The 19,518-nt window shown below is 39.3% G+C and overlaps 1 protein-coding gene across 1 annotated transcript; it reads right to left on the bottom strand.

Annotated features, from left to right (window-relative positions):
* Window positions 1–3,296: 3,296 nt before the first annotated feature.
* LOC143413148 (uncharacterized) lies at window positions 3,297–6,350 on the bottom strand. Its single transcript, XM_076875723.1, has 5 exons — window positions 6,259–6,350; window positions 5,937–6,041; window positions 5,665–5,832; window positions 5,428–5,544; window positions 3,297–5,130 (listed from the first exon to the last, which is right to left on the bottom strand). The coding sequence occupies exons 4-5, from the start codon at window positions 5,442–5,444 to the stop codon at window positions 4,257–4,259; spliced, it is 891 nt and encodes a 296-aa protein (XP_076731838.1). The 5' UTR covers window positions 5,445–5,544; window positions 5,665–5,832; window positions 5,937–6,041; window positions 6,259–6,350; the 3' UTR covers window positions 3,297–4,256.
* Window positions 6,351–19,518: the final 13,168 nt, after the last annotated feature.

The following is a 19,518-nucleotide window of genomic DNA, read 5'->3' as shown; positions in this document are numbered from 1 at the left end:
GACATTCTCAGCTGCCATCTGCCCTGAACAATGTGAACCATGATTCATCCGTGAAGCGCACACCTCTCCAACGTGCCAGACGCCATCGAATGTGAGCATTTGCCCACACAAGTCTGTTACGGCGACGAGCTGGAGTCAGGTCAAGACCCCGATGAGGACGACGGGCATGCAGTTGAGCGTCCCTGAGATGGTTTCTGACAGTTTGTGCAGAAATTGTTTGGTTGTGCAAACCAATTGTTCCAGCAGCTGTCTGGGTGGCTGGTCTCAGACGATCTTGGAGGTGAACTTGCTGGATGTGGAGGTCCTGGGCTGGTGTGGTTACACGAGGTCTGCGGTTGTGAGGCCGGTTGGATGTGCTGCCATATTCTCTGAAACGCCTGTGGAGACAGCTTATGGTTGAGAAATGAACATTCAATGCACGGGCGACAGATCTGGTTGACATTCCTGCTGTCAGCATGCCAATTGCACGCTCCCTCATTGCTTGTGGCATCTGTGGCATTTTGCTGTGAGACAAAACTGCACATTCCAGGGTGGCCTTTTGTTGTGGGCAGTCTGAGGTACACCTGTGCACTACTCATGATGTCAGATCAGCATCCTGATGTGGCACACCTGTGAGGTGGGATGGATTATCTCAATATAGCAGATGTGCCCACTACCATACATTTGGACTGATTTGTGACCACTGTTTGGGAGGGATGGTTATATTGTGTATCTGGAATGAATTTTAGGTCTCTACGTCCATCCCATGGGGAATGGGAGCAAAAACAAAAGTGTTGCGTTTATATTTTTGTTCAGTGTGTATATATATATATATATATATATATATATATATATATATATATATATATATATATATATATATATATATATATATATATATATATATACACACACACACACACACACACACACACACACATATACGGTGAGGTGGTTCTTTGTTAGTGGCTTCTATCTCCTCCTTTGGCCAGCTGATATATGATCACCAGCAGGGCATAGGTAGTGATTGCCCACTTGTTGTTCTTCCCATTCAGCTGACTCCTTAGGCTTTGCCTTACTTCCTGCAGATATTTGGCTGTTGCAGCTTTCTGAGGGGCCTCCTGGGGTGGGTGTTAGGCCCTGTGATGGCTGTAGCTTAAGAGGTAAAAAGTGACTCCCAAGCTAGGCGAGTGGCTCCAGCAGACCCCAGAACCACATCCGAGATCACTGTCAGGACTCAAGCTCCCAGGCCTCTGGTAGAGGACCTGAGCTTGAAGGACAGACCGGCCGCAGGGGTTAGAGGGAAAACCTTTTCTTTAGATCCTAATTTATTCCTCACCAGAAATTGCATTTTTTTTTAAATTACATTTCACATAAATTTTTAAAAAGGCATTTCTTGTTTTTTTAAACATTTAATTATATTATTTGGATACCTAAGTATCATTAAAATTGATACTAAATATCCACAAATGTATTTTAAAATATACAAGCTTTCATAGTGTGTCCTAATTTTCTCACATGACTAGATAGATAGATACTAACCCCAAGTTGTTCTCAAATGCATCCATTGAATTTGTGTGAATGTTAGATAGAAAGCATTTATGTCGAAAAAAAGGTGCTTGTGCAAATGGGTGAATGAGGAGAGTTGTGTAAAGGACTCAGTGCTCAGTTAGAGTAGATAAGTGCTAAATAAGAACTAGTCCACTTACCATTTACTCCTCATTGTTCCCCAGAATCCTTTATTTCTGCAATTTTCCCTTCTGGTAGTGCAGTCCCCTCACTTCTGACTAGCTTTCCTCTTTTTGTAGCCAACCTACTACATTTCTCCAGTCTAAATTACATTTCTATCCTAGTAGTGTAGATCAGTGAATTGATGTCTCGTCTCATTTGGCATACAGCTTTTATTCAATACTGGAATTTAAGGAATAATTGTACTGTTCAACCGTATCCGTTTCACATGGTTGTTCGGGTTTTTTCTAATTGTACTGTAATTAACTTTTACATATAAGATATTAAGTGTGTGATGGAAGGGGCAGAATGATGAATCTGAATACAGGCAGGAGGTAAAAAGGCTGAAAAGATGGTGCAGGTATACCAGTCTCAGCATTTCATTAAGGGCAGAAACTCCCTTCCACCCCTACACATTGAGGAGCAGCTGAAAAGGTGTTCAGTTTTAATTAACTTGTTGAACATCCCTCTGAGGACCTGATCTGGAACCACAACTTTTTCTTTGTTGTTGTGACAAAGTGGGTGAGAAGACCATTTGTCTATATTCTTAGTTAACATTCTAGTTTTGATTCAACCATATTTCACATGTAATCTGCAATAGGCAAACATCTACTATCCTGGGTTTGTTTATGTTTTGCACTTTTACAGATTATATAAAATAACATCTTGGTTTAAATCAATTCCTACAAGTTTGTTAAGTTAACATGTTCTTTATTTCAACTGTTAATTTGTATTGTTTAGAACTTACCTTACCTACCTGTCTTGCAGAAACAAAAGGAGGAAATGTAGTTTTACTTCCTGCTTTATACCTTCTGGGTTCATCTGAGGTCACAGGAAGAGACCAAGTGCAGAAGGGGAAGAACTCTTATAATTTAATAAAGTTGATTTTAGAGGATTTATAAAGAAATAGATTTATTGTTGTGATATGTATTGATTACACCACAGAGTTTATGTTGCCAGTAAAGAGGAGTAGTAGAGGTTTGAATATAATCCTGTTCATCTTACCTACCTACTGAATGGAATAGTCCAGAGGAGAAATTGTTTGATTAAGTGGCCTATTTAAGCAGAAGAACTCAGGTGTTTCGAGAGAAAGGTTCAGGTTGGTGTAGCTGTGTGCAGTTTGACCTTAATTTTTGTTGATTTAAGTTCAGTTATGTTTATTTGAACTGAGTTATAGAGTTGAGTTTCTTATTTGTTTCTTTGTAAATATTGTTTGGGTCACAAAATGGTGAATAAATCACTTGCTACACTGGACAGCATCAGTCTCCTGCACTTCTTCAACCGCTTAAGTCGAGTCCTACCACAGTTGTTAACAAGGTGCACCGGCACACTCTACTTTCTCAGGAAGTGAAGGAACACTGGACTTGGAAACTCAGTCCTAAAACTATTCTACAGATGTGTGGTAGAGAGTTCCCTGTGCTGCTGCATCACTGTGTGGCATGGAATCTGCTCTATGGCAAAGAAGATGACTCTGCCAGCGGTTGTGAAAACTACACAGAGATTGTAAGCAGCAGCCTCCACACAACCAAATTAATCTATACCAACATATGTCAGAAATGTTCCCAGTTTAACACTGAAACACAGAAGGATATAGGACAAGGGCTTTATTGTATCTTTATCATCAGCAGGGGCAGAGCTACAGAAATTTCCTAAATTCTAAAGACCTACACCCACATTTTGTAAACAATAAAGTTCTATACAACTATTTACCAAAAGATGGAGACACTGCATCTGGAGTTGTTTTTTTTTGTACCTCTATTTAAAACTACTAAAAAAAATTAGACAACAATCAGGTGTCACAGTAAGATGCCACACATATTATTTGTGCCAGTGCAAAAAAATAGTTTGTCTGCCATAAGACAGAGGAGAACACCACAAGCTTAAACCCTGCAGGTCTGACAAGAGGAGGTGCAAACTTACTGTATTGCTCACTCTGTCAATGTTAACTATAGCTAGGCTCAAAGTGTTAATGCTAGCTTATTTTAATAAACAACACTGTCATATGCAAAACGTGGGTTCCACTAGGGATAGCAAGAGATTAATTTTAGGTGGGCACATGCCACCCTTGCAGATTCAACATTGATCACTAGTAATATACATCAGATTAGAGAGAGAGAAATGCAGAAAATAAAAAGCACAAAGCAAAATAAATGAATAAATAAGAAATAGAAATTCTCCTTCTTTCTTCTATTTCCAAAGCATGCTTTGTTATTGCTAAAAGGATTCAATATTATCACACATTTAGCATTATGATTATATTATTATATTATTTTGGACATAATGGACATAATTGTCCATCATGACAACATACAAAGAAGGCATACATACTTATTCCAAGTCTGCTTCAACAAGACTCTATCACCTTTTTTCATTGACTTTACTTTAACAGTGGTTTGTAAACACAAGGTCAATATCCAAAAGGTTTTTGAGTCTTGTTAAAGCATCATATGTTCTTTTGTTTGTTTTTGTGTTATTCGGGACTTTAATGAAAGGTAAAGAGAAGAAGTCCAAGCAGCAGATGGATCATTCCCAGTCTGATAGAACAAGCATCACTTTTGGTTGTAGAGGCAGTTGTTGCAGTTGATGTAGCAGTTGTAGCTGCAGAGCTTGTAGTTGAGGCGGTGGTTGTAGTTGTAGTTGGGGTGGTGGTTGTAGTTGTGGTGGTAGTTGTAGTTGGGGTGGTGGTTGTAGTTGTAGGAATGGTTGTAGTTGGAGTTGGGGTGGTGGTTGTAGTTGTGGCGGTAGTTGGAGTTGGGGTGGTGGTTGTAGTTGTGGCAGTAGTTGTAGTTGGGGTGGTGGTTGTAGTTGTAGTTGGGGTAGTGGTTGGAGTTGTAGTTGGGGTGGTGGTTGTTGTTGTGGCGGTGGTTGTAGTTGTAGTTGGGGTGGTGGTTGTAGTTGTGGCGGTAGTTGTAGTTGGGGTGGTGGCTGTAGTTGTAGTTGTGGCGGTGGTTGTAGTTGGGGTGGTGGTTGTAGTTGTGGCGGTGGTTGTAGTTGTAGTTGGGGTGGTGGTTGTAGTTGTAGATGGGGTGGTGGTTGTAGTTGTGGCGGTAGTTGTAGTTGGGGTGGTGGTTGTAGTTGTAGGTTGGGTAGTGGTTGGAGTTGTAGTTGGGGTGGTGGTTGTAGTTGTAGTTGGGGTGGTGGTTGTAGCTGGGGTGGTGGTTGTAGTTGTAGTTGGGGTGGTGGTTGTAGTTGTAGTTGGGGTAGTGGTTGTAGTTGTGGCAGTGGTTGTAGTTGTAGTTAGGGTGGTGGTTGTAGTTGGGGTGGTGGTGGTGGTTGTAGTTGTAGTTGGTGCTGCAGAACAGGCAACACCTGATACTGTACCAACGCTCTGCATGAAAGGTAGAGAACCCAGGCTTAAAGCAGCTGCACACAGGTTTGCAGATGCGCAGCCGTAACCTGGATACGTGCTGGTGCCGCTTTTGACTGCAGATCAAAAAGAAGAATTTCAGGATATGTTTTAAATTGGCTACTTTCCAGGAAGCTTAATATATTTCATGCAAAAAACAACTTAACAGCTTTTTAAAAAGTTTATGTGTTTGTCTGACTTCCAGGCTTGAAATTTAAAATCTTATCACAGTAACTTTCACACCCAAGGATAACATTTAGTATAAATTAGGGTAAAAGTTTCTGCTCTTTTATATGTCAGATGTATTACAAAAGAATTTGAAATCATCTTTGATAGAAAACCGATGACACAACTGATACAACATAAAGACTTACTGGTTGATTGGAAGCATTGGTTCTCCACTCCCTGACACTGTAATGTGGAGGAGCACTGACCAGTAGAAGGGTCACAAAAGTTGCATACTCCACCATTATTTGACTGAGAAGCAGGATCTGAAACAGAAAAGGAGGCCATTTCATTTCAGAACAGAGACTCTTACAACATCAGATTATTGCTTTTATTTCTTTATATTATTCTTTTGTCATCAATGAGCAACGTAGTATTTAACTTACTTGGTAGAGTTACTGAGTTGCAGTTATCTGTGTTGCAGCATTGAGCAGAAGCCAGAGCACTTTGAAAACCCAGGTCGACTGAGAATGTCTGAGAGGTAACGGCTGGACACAGGGAGGAAGATGCACATGCCTTGTAGATTTGTGTGACCGGAGTTCCAGATGAAGTAGCTACAAATTCAAAGTGCAGTTTGTTAATGTTGATGGAACACAAATAGCTTCACAGGGGATGTAATTTGGTGAAAATATGAAATATGATATGAAGAAAACATTACCTAGAATGGTAGCTGTAACACACATTGGTTCCGATGAGGAGCATGTAAGTAGTGCTGTGCTTGAACATGCTGAATTTGTGCAGGTTTGGCACTGGAGGGCTCCAGCTGCAATCAGGAGAGAAACACAAAACTGATCATCACAATTTAAATATATAGCAAATATGAGATGTTCTGAAAGTTCATATTGGGTTACAGCAGGTTACAGTCGAGTCAATACTACTCACTAACTTTGGAAAAAAAATTACAATGTAAGATTTAAATAAAAGATTTAAAGCTTTAAATTAGACTCTCTTCTACCTGCAGGTGAAATGAGTGTAGTTACCTGTGGTGGAGAGTGCCCAGAGAAGAAACAGAGAAAACAGCAGCTTCATTGTGATGAACAGGTCAGTTCTGCAGATTAGTTTGCCTGGGCTGTGATACTGAAGCTGAGGAGCAGCACTGCACTTTATATACTGAACAGGTGACATCAGGTTTGGGTGTGTTTACATTTTTAAAGCATGATCATTCATACATTCAACTCTTCTTTCGTCAAATCACTATGTCAGAGCACCTTACCACACCTTTCCTCTTCAATTCAACAACAAGTATCCGTGCATCACAAAAAACACAGGAATTCTTTTTTACATTATTAAGTTTTTAACAAATGAGAATGACCTTGCATCTTGTGTCATTAAGCCATCATCTTTAATTTTGACGTTGAAACCATAATTGACGTTTTGTTCAGACAATTCAATTTATTTATAACAGCTGACACTTCCAAATAAAATCAGGACCAAATGTTATGAAACAACCCTGGAATAACTTTTCTACAACTGATGAAGATCAAGCCTAAATGCTTTACATTAAGTGTTGTCCTCTACATATACTACTAATGATAAATGGTGTCTAAATAGATCAGGGGTTATCAACTACATTTGTCCAAGGACCAGAATTTTATCAGCACACACTGTGAGGACCAGATGCTCTCATAAAGTAACTAAAGTAACATAAACATAACATCAAGTACCTCACATTACCTGTACTGCAACAAGCCACTAGAGAGTGACTGCAATATTTTAGGCTTCATATTTGTGAGGCTAATAATGCATGCACTGAAATCATACAGTTTTTGTCATAATGTAGCTTCGAGTTTGTTTGTCTAAGAGAGGGACACAAACATAGAGATACTACAGAGGTCAAGATAAAACAAAAGAAAGAAGTCCAAAAAGAACTATTAATTTGCTAACAAATGTTGTGTTTTTAATCTCAAAATTAATATATCTGAAAAAAACAGTGATCATTGTAGATGTCTATTTAATCAGCTTATACTACAATAACAGTTTTCATTCCTACTTGAATGCCAGTTGTTGACCATTTCAATATGAAAACTTGATTTTACTCACTAACACAGTATAAACAGTGTGGTGTGAAATCTGTTTGATTTTATGTGTAAGTTGAAAGAAAATCATCAGATGTTCCTTAATGCAAGAACTAACAGTCATGACTGTGAGGTAACTGTCTGAATAAAATATAAAACATGTTAATCACTCTTTATTTTCTTGCCCCACACCTGCTTCATTCTTTCCTATAGATCTGGTTTGTTGAGAAACTGACGGCTTTGTGATCAATGGTGTAAAACCTGCTGCAGGTGTGGCAGCTGCCTTACCCGATCAAGATCAATACTTGAACAGTGGAGTAACTTTACTTTTACTCAGCTGCTTTACTGAAATGTCTTTTAGCTCAAACATTGATTTTCTGGTTTATGCTTCCATGCTTTGTACATTTTGCTCTTACACGCTTCAAACAGCTAAGAAATCATCTAAACCTCATGATCTACCATCTCAAATGTTTTCAAAAACCATCATGAAGCACAACTGACGCTGTAACTCTGTCACAGTGTTGTGCTACTCTCTCAATTTACCACACCTGCTGTTGTTAAACGGATGTCATTGCCACGCTCTCTTTGTAACATAATAATAGCACACCTATTCAAATCAAACATACAGCATGTTATTTATCAAGTATGATCATTTGTCACACACACCTTCTTTTTTTATCTATTATTGTCTAACACAGAAATAACGCAGGTTGTTTCTGAATCACTTAATTAAGGGTTTGGCCATTACATTAATTTTTCAGCTAATGCCCTGGTATGTCACCTCCACCACAGCCGAGTTATCTTTTAATATATGCTTCTCTTTACTATTTCTTTACTCCTTTCTGTTTCCATGTCTTAGATGAAACATCTGAAACACTACTGTGTGATAAACATGAACTATAAAAGGAAGACTATGACTGAAACTGCAGGGGAAAAAACACAATGTCCAGCTTGAAATGGACATTTTCAACGAATGGCTGTGCAACTGTCCAACTGTGCATGGAATAAAATAAAATATAAACAGGAGAGCAAGAATAAGTAGCAGATAAGAGAAGTATATGCATCCTCACTTAGATCTTCCTGTTCTCCAGATGGCTCAGCATTCTGTGAAGGGTGATGATGATGGCATCCTCCATGAACTGATTTGGTGTGTACACAAACTGATTGTGGTCAAGAGAGGGAGATAGGCAGCCTCTGATGTGCTGAGAACTTTTCGCCTTCTAGTAGGTCCTGTGCTCTCCTCAGCGCCATAGAGCCCTGTTGGCTAAACCAAACCAGTTCTTATGCCTTCAACATGACTGGTTCGCTAATTAGTCAGTGATAGTCTGTGGAGGCATATCCATGGAGGGACCTCTACAAGCTAGGCAACGGCAGCCTGACTGCTACACTCAAAAAACAGATTCAGGTCCTCCTTTCAAAGAACACATGCAAATTATGTTAGTTGTTCACAAATGCAATTAAAAAATACCAAATCAATTTGATTTTCTTTGTGTAAACCTAAAATTATTCAAAACCAGCAGAGGCTGATTCTGAACACAACATGAATGAGTTTGTTGGGGCACTGGGGGTAGGGGGAGTACATTTTTGCACTTGCGCATTTGTAAACTCAAAGAAAAAAATTCAAGCCCCTCATTAAGCCTAAACATTTTTTTTAATCTCACTCAACGCAAATGTAGCACTCCAGCATTACTGCAACTATTATTCGTGTGGTGAACCTAAATTATTCTCCCTCAAAACGGTATTTGTCACAAGAACACAAAGTTGCTGAGTTACCCAACAGCCCGCCCTCTCCGAAGATTTTGCGCTCTTTCAGGATCATCAGAATGAATGCAGCTGCTGTTGGCCTCTCTCTCTGTACTTTCGAACAAAACTACACCTTCAGGTAAGGTAACATTTTTATTTTTCATATATCCAATTGTGTATTACCTTATGAGCTGAATGTATGGCAATGCTATTTATCATAGAAGCTTTTAATAGTTGTTTTTCGAACTTTAGCTGGTGCTACCATTCTCTTCTCTGCTTGAATACTAATTTTTGGACAATATAGACAGGTCTTTTCAAAAGTGCCTTGTTATAGAGGAGAAATTGTGTAGCTGCCAACTTTTAAGTACTCAGAGCGTGTGCTAGCTTATCAGCAGCTAGCCAGCGGCCATGTGCTCAATGAAAGATGATGTCCTATAGCTAACTTCTTTCTTACTGTTTTTTTTTTATATAATCAAATAATGTGGTATTCTGTGCTTATTATCATATAATGCCATTTTCTAGTAGAACGTATTGTTTTGAGGTGTCTCTAAAAGCACTGCATAGTTTACTGAGGGTGCTACCAAAAGCGAACCATGTGGCCGGAAGAGTAACTGTAGTCAGCACAATGCGAACTCCCGTGATGTTCAAACCTACTTATTATTATGAATGATTTCGGCTACGTCTACACATGCACGGGTATTTTTGTAAACGGAGATATTCCGTTTTCATTTCAAGAAATAATCCCGTCCACATGTAAACGCAAAACTGAAGGAAAACGCTGCTATGAACATGCCAAAGCAACAGGTGGCGATATATTCCTAACCGTGTAGAAATGTTGGCCAATCAGAAGTCTAGAAGACTCGGCGAGAAATAGTAAACAAAGATGGCGCATAGCAGCAGAACTGAGACCTATGTGTAGAGGGACAGTAACTGTGTGTATATGTAAGCATTTAAATACTGCAGAGAGGACAATTAACAGTATTTTGTCTAAGTCCCCTATTGTAGAGATTAATTTCACCGAAACAATAACGTGGCGCACAGTGTGACGCCAAAAAACGCGCACACCTTTGACACTGCATTTTCTCCATTTTTCTCATCCACACTAAATGCAAAAATGGAGTTCTCAAAAATATCCACCCTGGCAGGCGGGAAGTGTTTGAAGGAGAGGCGGATGACAGTCGCCTGGTTTGTAGGGGAGAGCACTGTGAAACCAGTGAAGTGTGGCGGGCCATCGCGGAAAGTTATTCCCCGGGACAGTGAGCCCATATCGGATTGCCCTCGGAGGTTTCCCCGCTCCCTATACTTTATCATTATGCAGGCCGGTATTATTGAACGACTCTAGAACTACGATGACATGCCGCCTAACAAATGCAGTGAGCGTTTTGGGTCAGAAACGTTTCCAGCCCCTAACTTAACTTATAGCTAATTCAAGAAGAACACGGCCTCGTGAACGCGCATATGTCGCAGCATGCTCTCACATAAGGTGAAACTGTCCCAAACCGCTTCAAAATAAATCTAACCGATACCTCTTCATGGAGAATTACTGCCTTTTTTACCCACCTTTTTGTTGAAATTGTTGCATTCCAAACGTAAACTTTCATGAAAAAAGTAACATAGGCGGATATATTTGTTTTCAAATGCATGTTTCTTATTTACACATTCTCATTAGTGAAATTTTCACAAATCGTCACTTGTTGACATTCTTCTCATGTTCTCTTTTAACTAGAAAATCGAAACACACTACTAATAACTGTTCTGTCTGACTGTATTGAACCTCTGCCACTTCTATCTGTGTCCAGAGCTTTTATTGTTGCCTATATTATGGAAATATTCATGATGTTATTATGGGAACACTGTAAGGAACAAGTAAAGAAAAACCATGAAATTATTCTTTTACCAATTAAAATGTTATATGATTTATTTTACAGTGTGATCAATTTTGAAGTGTGATCATCATTTTTACATCACTAAGTCACCAAGTTATCTGTCAACTTTTAAGTGTTGGTAAGTAGCATTTTTTACACATTTTACACATTTCCCTTGTGTAAAACAGTTTTGGGATTCTATAAACTTATTTTTCACTGATATTGTCTTATTTTTCTTTCTTTCAGGTAGTTGGATGTGGACATGTAAAAGCTGCAGTTTAGAATTATCTAGCAGGTATTTGTTGTTGAAACATTTTAGACAGGCTCACGGGCATATAAGAGGTGTTATTCGGTTTCCCTGTCCGTACTCAGATTGTCCATGTAGCTTTACTACATGGACTAAATTGTTAAATCACACGTACAAAAATCATTCAGAACAAACAACACAAAACAAATCAGAACAATCCATTTTTCAGTGTCCTATTTGCTCACGCAGAGAATAGATTTCAGAGAGAAATTTTTTCCAACACATAAATACACATCTCAGGCGTCACCAAACTGTCCAATGTGTGTTTAAAAATTGTGAATTTGAAACTAATATATACAGTACATTTCAGACACACAAATACAGAAAACACAACAAATACTCCCTTCATGATTTTAGAGATAATATTTGTATACGTAATCAGTTGATTCAGTCAGGGAGTTCTGAAGATGATCTGTTTAAGGCTGGGACAACAGATACCCTTCAGGAAAAACTAGATTGTCATGAACCGGTAGAATTACTTACTTCAGATTACTTTGAAGAAAGAATTGCTTGCCTTTTACTGAAGTTAGAAAATGTCATTCATGTCCCAACAACAGTTGTTGATGAACTGCTGTCTGAACTCGATTACTTATTGAGTACAGCATCTTTACATGCCACGAAAAACGTTATTTCTGGTGTATTTCAAAATAATCAGCTACAAATTGAAGAGTCTTTAATTGATGAGATTTCCTCTATTGTTTGCAGATCTAGTCCTGTTTGCATAGCCATTGCGAGTGACGGCCCTCTTGCTACTGCATATAGAAGAAAACAGTATTACTGTGCACATTTTGGTATTATAGAGCCAATAGAGTACATACTAGATGCTCAAAGGAATCGGACCTATCAGTACATTCCTTTATTACGATCTCTGCAGCAGTTGCTTTCTCAGAAAGATGTTCTTGAACTTCTTGTAGCCCAGAAGGGTCAAAACACACAATTGACTTCTAAAGAATACAGAACAGTTAGAGATGGTGAGTACTACAAGCAAAACAGTTTCTTCTGTGGTGAAGAGTTAAGAATTGCTGTAAATCTTTATATTGATGATTTTGAGATATGTAACCCGCTTGGGACATCTCGTAAAAAGCACAAACTCTGTGGTGTCTATTGGGTTTTGGGGAATTTACCACCAGGTTCCCATTCAGCCCTAACCTCAATTTATTTAGCTGTACTTTGCAAGTCAGATGACACAAAAGCTTTTGGTTTCGTGAAAGTATTGGAGCCTCTCATTCAAGACTTGACCATTTTAGAAAAGCATGGTGTCTTTGTGTCTCAGCTTGGTAAATTTGTAAAAGGCTCTGTCCAATGTGTAATAGCGGACAATCTTTCAGCTCATGGTATTGGTGGATTTGTTGAGAGTTTTGCTGGTGGATACATTTGTAGGTTCTGTACTGGAGACAAATCAGAATTTCAAAAACAGGATGTAATGTCAGGGATTTTCCAACTTCGAACCAGAGAGGTCCATGAAGTTCATGTCCGCTGTGCTCAAGAAAAGGCAACTGCTGTCTGTGGTGTAAAAAAACAGTGTGTGTTGACAGAGAATCTCTCACATTTTCATGTCAGCACTGGATATCCTCCAGATATTGTCCACGATATCTTTGAAGGTATTGTTCCCACAGAACTGGCACGTTGTATTAGCTTATTGATCGCCAAAAAATACTTCACACTTGACAAACTTAACACCTTGATCCAGACATTTCCATACAAATTTGATGACAAAACAAATCGACCTCATGCCATACCACACACTTATTCTTCAAAAAACACAATAGGGGGCAATGCTCATGAAAATTGGTCCTTGCTGAGATTGCTTCCTTTAATCATAGGGCCATTTTTGCCAGTTGATGAGCCAGCATGGCAGGTAATTCTACATCTTAAAGATATAGTTGAGTTGGTTGTTGCCCATGTCCACACAGATGAAACCTTAGCTTACCTTGAGGCCAAGATCTATGATCATAAGCAGCTCTATCTTGATCTCTTTCCACATGTAAATCTGTTGCCAAAGCATCATTATTTGGAGCACTATCCACAGCTGATTAAATGCTTTGGACCTCTCATTTCTCTATGGACCATGCGATTCGAGGCAAAGCATAGTTTTTTCAAGCAGGTTGCACGACATACAAACTGCTTCAAAAACATACCTTTCTCATTAGCTGTTAAACATCAGTTCATGATTGCCCATCAGACACATTCCTCTAATTACAAAAAGTCATCCTTGGAAGTTAGAAATGCCTCTGTCATGCCCGTTGAGGTTCTTAATGACAGAGTAGTGTCTGCTTTGATGGAAAGATACCCATCTGTTTCTGAAGTTGCTCTGTTAAAGAAGGTATCCTGCAATGGTATGCATTACAGTCAAGGCATGCTTATTGTTCATGGAACTGTAAATGGGCTGCCGAAACTTAATGAGATCATTCAGCTGTGCATAGTTGAGAAGAAACTGTGTTTCATAGTTAGGGAACTATGTTCTTGGTACAGGGAGCATTATGGTGGATTTGAGCTGTCTACCCCATCCACTAGAGAGCTGGCCATAATTGAGCTTGGTGACTTGGAGGACCCATATCCCCTTGCGGACTACATTGTGGAGGGACTACGCTTGGTGATGTTAAAGAGATTCATCATCGTGAAGGGTATGTTTTCTTCAATAACATGGCTCTTAAAATTCCTAAATTTAGTATGTAAAGATTCTTATAAAGAGCAACCCCTCTGCTGGAGGATGCCTGACAATAAGCTCTTGAAAGCAAACTCTTTGAAGGTTTTGCTTATAGTTGTGTCCGGCGTCGAAAAGCCAGACTCTCCATTGTCGTCCTGGAAGCTTCTTTCAGCTCTGGGAGACCCAGCAGCACACTTTCTTAGGTGACACTGAAAAGTTAATAAAAATAATACTGCTGGGTGAGCATACCAGAAGAATCATACAAAGGTGTTAGAAATGTATGTGGTCTAGAGCTGTATTTATGTTCATTTAATATGCCATCATTTGGCTGTGCTTTTTCTGTTCCAGAGTAAAGGTTGTCCCATAATGGCAAGCCCTGTTCTCAGAATCATCTTTGGGGATGTGTCAGACTCCAGGAAAATGCATCTGGACTCTGGAATTCCAGCAACATTATCAGAACTCCATATGTTGGTGAAGACATTCTTCAATTTGACAGAAGACTTCCGTTTGCAGTACATGGATGAAGACTTTAATGCATTTATGAACTTAACTTCAATGTCTGATGTAAAGGATAAAGGCACACTGAAAGTGATATCCAATCCTAAACCCACACTTGAGGAACAATTCATCACTTTGTACCCAGTTGAGACTTCCACAAACAGCAGTGTTTACACTTGCCAAGGAACTTCCAGCCCTGGGCCTTCTTTAGTTTCATCCTGCAGTGATGATACCCTATACACATCAACCCCTCATTCATCACCAGACGTTCAACCGACAAGACAGTTTTCCTGGCCCAATGTGTTTGTGGTCCCTAAATTCACATATGACGTGGAATTGGAACTCCAGCAGAAAAACGCAGAATATGAAGCAAATGGCACACTCTTCAAGCCTGGGATAAAACTGAAGGGAGTCATCCTTGATGGGTTAGCTCAAGAAATGCTGAAATACACAAAATATCCTAAAGACTATCAATGTGAAGAGGTGGCAGCAGCACTGACAAGGACCCATCCTTGTTTAGGGCAGCTAGGATCTAAGACAGGATTTTGGGGATGGAAACAATCACTGAAGTACAAAATGCAAAACTATCGAACAAAGCTTGGGCGGCTCGGTGATCCTGAAATCCGTGTGAATTCCTTAAAGCACAAACAAGAAGGCAGAGGAAAAACTGCTGCCAACATCAAAAAACCAAGAAAGGCCGAGGTCTATTATGTCCCTTTGCCCCCAAAAGGTGAAAGCACTGAAAGCTTGGAAACTGAAAGAGTGGCACTACTCTCAGAAATCAAAAAGCGGGACAATGAAGCAGTGATAAAAGCAAAAATGGAAAGAACCTTCTCCCATAGACGACTAGAGATCGTGGAACAGAGGCCGATGATCAAAGACTTCATGAACAGATGGCCTGCCCTTTTCAAGGAAAGTGAAGTAAGTAAAATGATTGTGTATCAACAAATTTAAGTATTGTTTGTTTTGTCAGCGCTTTTAGGTATATTACTGAATATTTTTGTGTAGATGAACTGAGGATTTGAGCAAAAAACCCTTTTGTCTGTATTTTAGCCAACTTGTAATAAAGTTAAACTAAACTTTGGTGAAAAACATAGTGGTCCTAGTGGTAAGGGTGGTGACTTGAAGCCCTTTTCCCAGCAGCACTACTCACCCAAAACAACTCAGTACAGTGTGGGTTAACACAGCTCACATTAGTGTAGTTGGTTTTTCCTGCCAAATCAGTGGAGAGGAAAAAAAAACACTAGTTAAGGGGTATTAGTTGCAGTCATTATCTTTATTGGAGACAGAAATAGCACAAGGTAAACAGTAAACAATGTGAAGTATAATTCAGGCACACTACAGCACAATAATGGGGTAGGTACTAAAATTTGGGGGACAATAGCGAATCGTGCTGTTGGACAAGGCTGTCTAACCGAACCACAACCATCCGAGTCATGCTGAGTAGTGCTGCTGGGAAAACCCCTATAACGGTATTGTAAGAAGAGGCTAAATGAACTTTGAATGCTGTTGTCATGAAAAAGGACACATCAAACTTAAAACTCAGTTACAAACAGTTTAGGTCTTGACAAACTTCACTGATGGTTCAAATGTTTAGCAACTTTAAGTGTGTTGATTCAGCAGTCTGTATTTACTTAACTTCTAGTTTACTATATTTATGTATGTTTTATTTCCAGGTGAATGCAGAGTTCCTGCGGATCACTACAAAACCCCTGCAGGCAAAGTTCTTGGCTCAGCTGGACAACTTAACAGACAAGCTGATGCAAATTTTTGAGGGGAGCAAAGGAGCAAAGGGCCAAAAGATCAAGGATATCATGGCGATCAGTAGTTTGGTCAGTACTAATGATAAACCCATCAATTAAATGCAATCAATTACATTTATTTCACCCTTGTTTTTCACCCTTGCATTAGTGTGATGACATCGACATAAAGAGGGAGCATACTCTTAAAAGCCTGGTGATCTACTTTAATGAAGATCCAGACCTACTGTTCAAGGAGTATCTGGTACGCTTATCACACTTTCTTTTCTAGATTCAATTTGAGTTAGGTTCATCGCACACAAAATCCTCATATATTCAAAAGAGACAATATAATTGTGAAATATGTATTATTCTTAATAGTCATTGTTGAAACTTGCGCTGGAGAGCACTTTTTAAGGGGACAGTTTCAGCAAAAATTCAATTGTTCATTCTTTTGGTGCTGCCATGTAGGTATCTACTGCCTCTATATACACAGTAAATGTGGAGAAAACATTCATCCATTTTCCGTCAGTGTTTCAATTCAGTTTATTTATATAGCGGTATACAACAACAGTCATCTCAAGGCACTTCAGAAAGTAAACACTCCAATGGAGTTCAGTTAATTATGCCAATTAGTAAAAAGTTTTCATTATAAGGAACACAGCAGATTGCATCAAGACACTAACTAGTGTCACTGCCATTCCTGGTTTCAGGAATAATGTGCATAAAACAAGCTGTTTCAAAAGGTTCCCAATTGTGATGAAATAAGGGAAATTGACCCAGCCCCCCCCCCCCCCCCCCCCCCCCCCCCCCCCCCACACACACACACACACACACTGATAGACACTGGAGGACCAGAATTTTATCAGCACACACTGTGAGGACCAGATGCTCTCATAAAGTAACTAAAGTAACATAAACATAACATCAAGTAACTCACATGACCTGTACTGCAGTAAGCCACTAGCTAGAGAGCGACTGCAATATTTTAGGCTTCATATTTGTGAGGCTAATAATGCATGCAGTGCTTTAGTTTGTGGAGTTGGCCTGAATATATTACATGAATGAAAAAATGTCATTCCTCAAGAGCCTTAAGTGTTGTGCAATTTGATACAATTTCATACAAAAGCTGAAATTTCTTAGGTCTTGAACAGCAGAAATTTGGTTGTCTTGTCAGAGGTGTTTGTTACAAAACAAAATCAATTTTAAAAAGGGGACAGCCACACTGTACATATAATAGACTGGTGCATAAAGCATCTACGCATAACTAGCAAATAAGGCTGAAAATAGTGATGGGAAACAGCTCTTGAAGCACACTGGAAGATGGAGCCGTGCGGGAAGCGTTTGTTCAGGTGGACGTTTGGAAGCAAGAGAGCAAAGATAAAACAAAATTCATCCTAATGTTTTTCAAACTTGAAGAATAATTGTGGTCTTTTGCTGCTGTTTGGTAAATTTTGCTTGGAGCCTGCCAAAACTTGCAGTTTTGGAATCTGTGCTTTCTGATTGAACTCTGGCGACTCTGTGGAAACAGGCAGAAGTGTTTAACAGGTTAAGTAGAAAGTTAATGCAGAAAACCATAGCTTTAATGAAGAATGGACTGATACGTATGTACTCATAGTGCAAACTTTTAGAAATGCTGTACCTGGGTGCCTCATTTGCAAACAAAGAGTCGCGGTTGCTAAATAATAATGTAGTTTATAAAGATAGGCTAACAAGTCCTCTGAAGACAGAGAAATCATGGGACAAAAGAGGGACAAAACTCAGAGATCCTACAGAGGTCAAGATAAAACAAAAGAAAGAAGTCCAAAAAGAACTATTAATTTGCTAACAAATGTTGTGTTTTTAATCTCAAAATCAACATATCTGAAAAAAACAGTGATCATTGTAGATGTCTATTTAATCAGCTTATACTCCATAACAGTTTTCATTCCTACTTGAATGCCAGTTGTTGACCATTTCAATATGAAAACTTGATTTTACTCACTAACACAGTACAAACAGTGTGGTGTGAAATCTGTTTGATTTTATGTGTAAGTTGAAAGAAAATCATCAGATGTTCCTTGATGCAAGAACTAACAGTCATGACTGGGAGGTAACTGTTTGAATAAAATATAAAACATGTTAATCACTCTTTATTTTCTTGCCCCACACCTGCTTCATTCTTTCCTGTACAGCTGGTTTGTTGAGAAAGTGACGGCTTTGTGATCAATGGTGTAAAACCTGCTGCAGGTGTGGCAGCTGCCTTACCGATCAAGATCAATACTTGAACCGTGGAGTAACTTTACTTTTACTCAGCTACTGTATTGAAATGTCTTTTAGCTCAAACATTGATTTTCTGGTTTATGCTTTGATGAAAGATTTTTAATTTTGTGATTATGCTTAGTTGTAGCTTCATTTAAAGGAAGAAGAGCTTGTGAATTGGAGCCAACACAGGAAGAGAGATTGAAGCCATATGTGTAGAGGAATGCGGTGACATACGAGACAAACTGGCGCTCCCCCTCTCTTTCTATCCTTTTATGGGAATGTCTGAATTCTATACATACAAAGTTATCTCCTGTTCCAGCTGACAAGCGAACAGTCTCTCCTTTTATGGAAATGTTTTTGCCACTCCTACTTCCCTGAAAGCTCGTTTAAGTATAAATAAAGAGAGTTCTGAAAGCCCTGGGCGGTCTTTCCTCTCTCTCAAATCTGTCCTGCACACGTTGCTGCAGGATGGATCGGGCGATGAGGGGGGGATTGTCCATGTGTGCACATGTATAAGATATCTTGAGTCTGAGTTCCTTTGCCTTCTAAAATTTTCTCTTCACATGCTTCTATGCTTTGTACATTTTGCTCTTACACGCTTCAAACAGCCAAGAAATCATCTAAACCTCATGATCTACCATCTCAAATGTTTCCAAAAACCATCATGAAGCACAACTGACGCTGTAACTCTGTCACAGTGTTGTGCTACTCTCTCAATTTACCACACCTGCTGTTGTTAAACGGATGTCATTGCCACGCTCTCTTTGTAACATAATAATAGCACGCCTATTCAAATCAAACATACAGCATGTTATTTATCAAGTATGATCATTTGTCACACACACCTTCTTTTGTTATCTATTATGGTCTAACACAGAAATAACGCAGGTTGTTTCTGAATCACTTAATTAAGGGTTTGGCCATTGATAGGTTTGTAGCTTGAACCTATTCGCTGGAACGTTGAGGACAATATAATTACACAGCAAGCAAGACCCGAAGTAGGCAAAGTTCTTCATGTTACTCATGCATGAGGGAGACCTGCCTGGAGCCAAGTGTCGTTCCACCACTTGACCTCCGTCAGACTCTCAGCCAGGTTCCCCATAGCACTCCTTTTATTGTGGTTACATGAATATGCATAGGGTCATTAACATATAACATCTTACATAGGTGTACATGTGAACA

This window comes from Maylandia zebra, linkage group LG17, assembly GCF_041146795.1.
Source record: "Maylandia zebra isolate NMK-2024a linkage group LG17, Mzebra_GT3a, whole genome shotgun sequence".
Classification (NCBI taxonomy): Eukaryota; Metazoa; Chordata; class Actinopteri; order Cichliformes; family Cichlidae; genus Maylandia; species Maylandia zebra.
The sequence above is the reverse complement of the archived record's forward strand: the minus strand, read 5'-3'. Positions and strand labels throughout refer to the sequence as shown.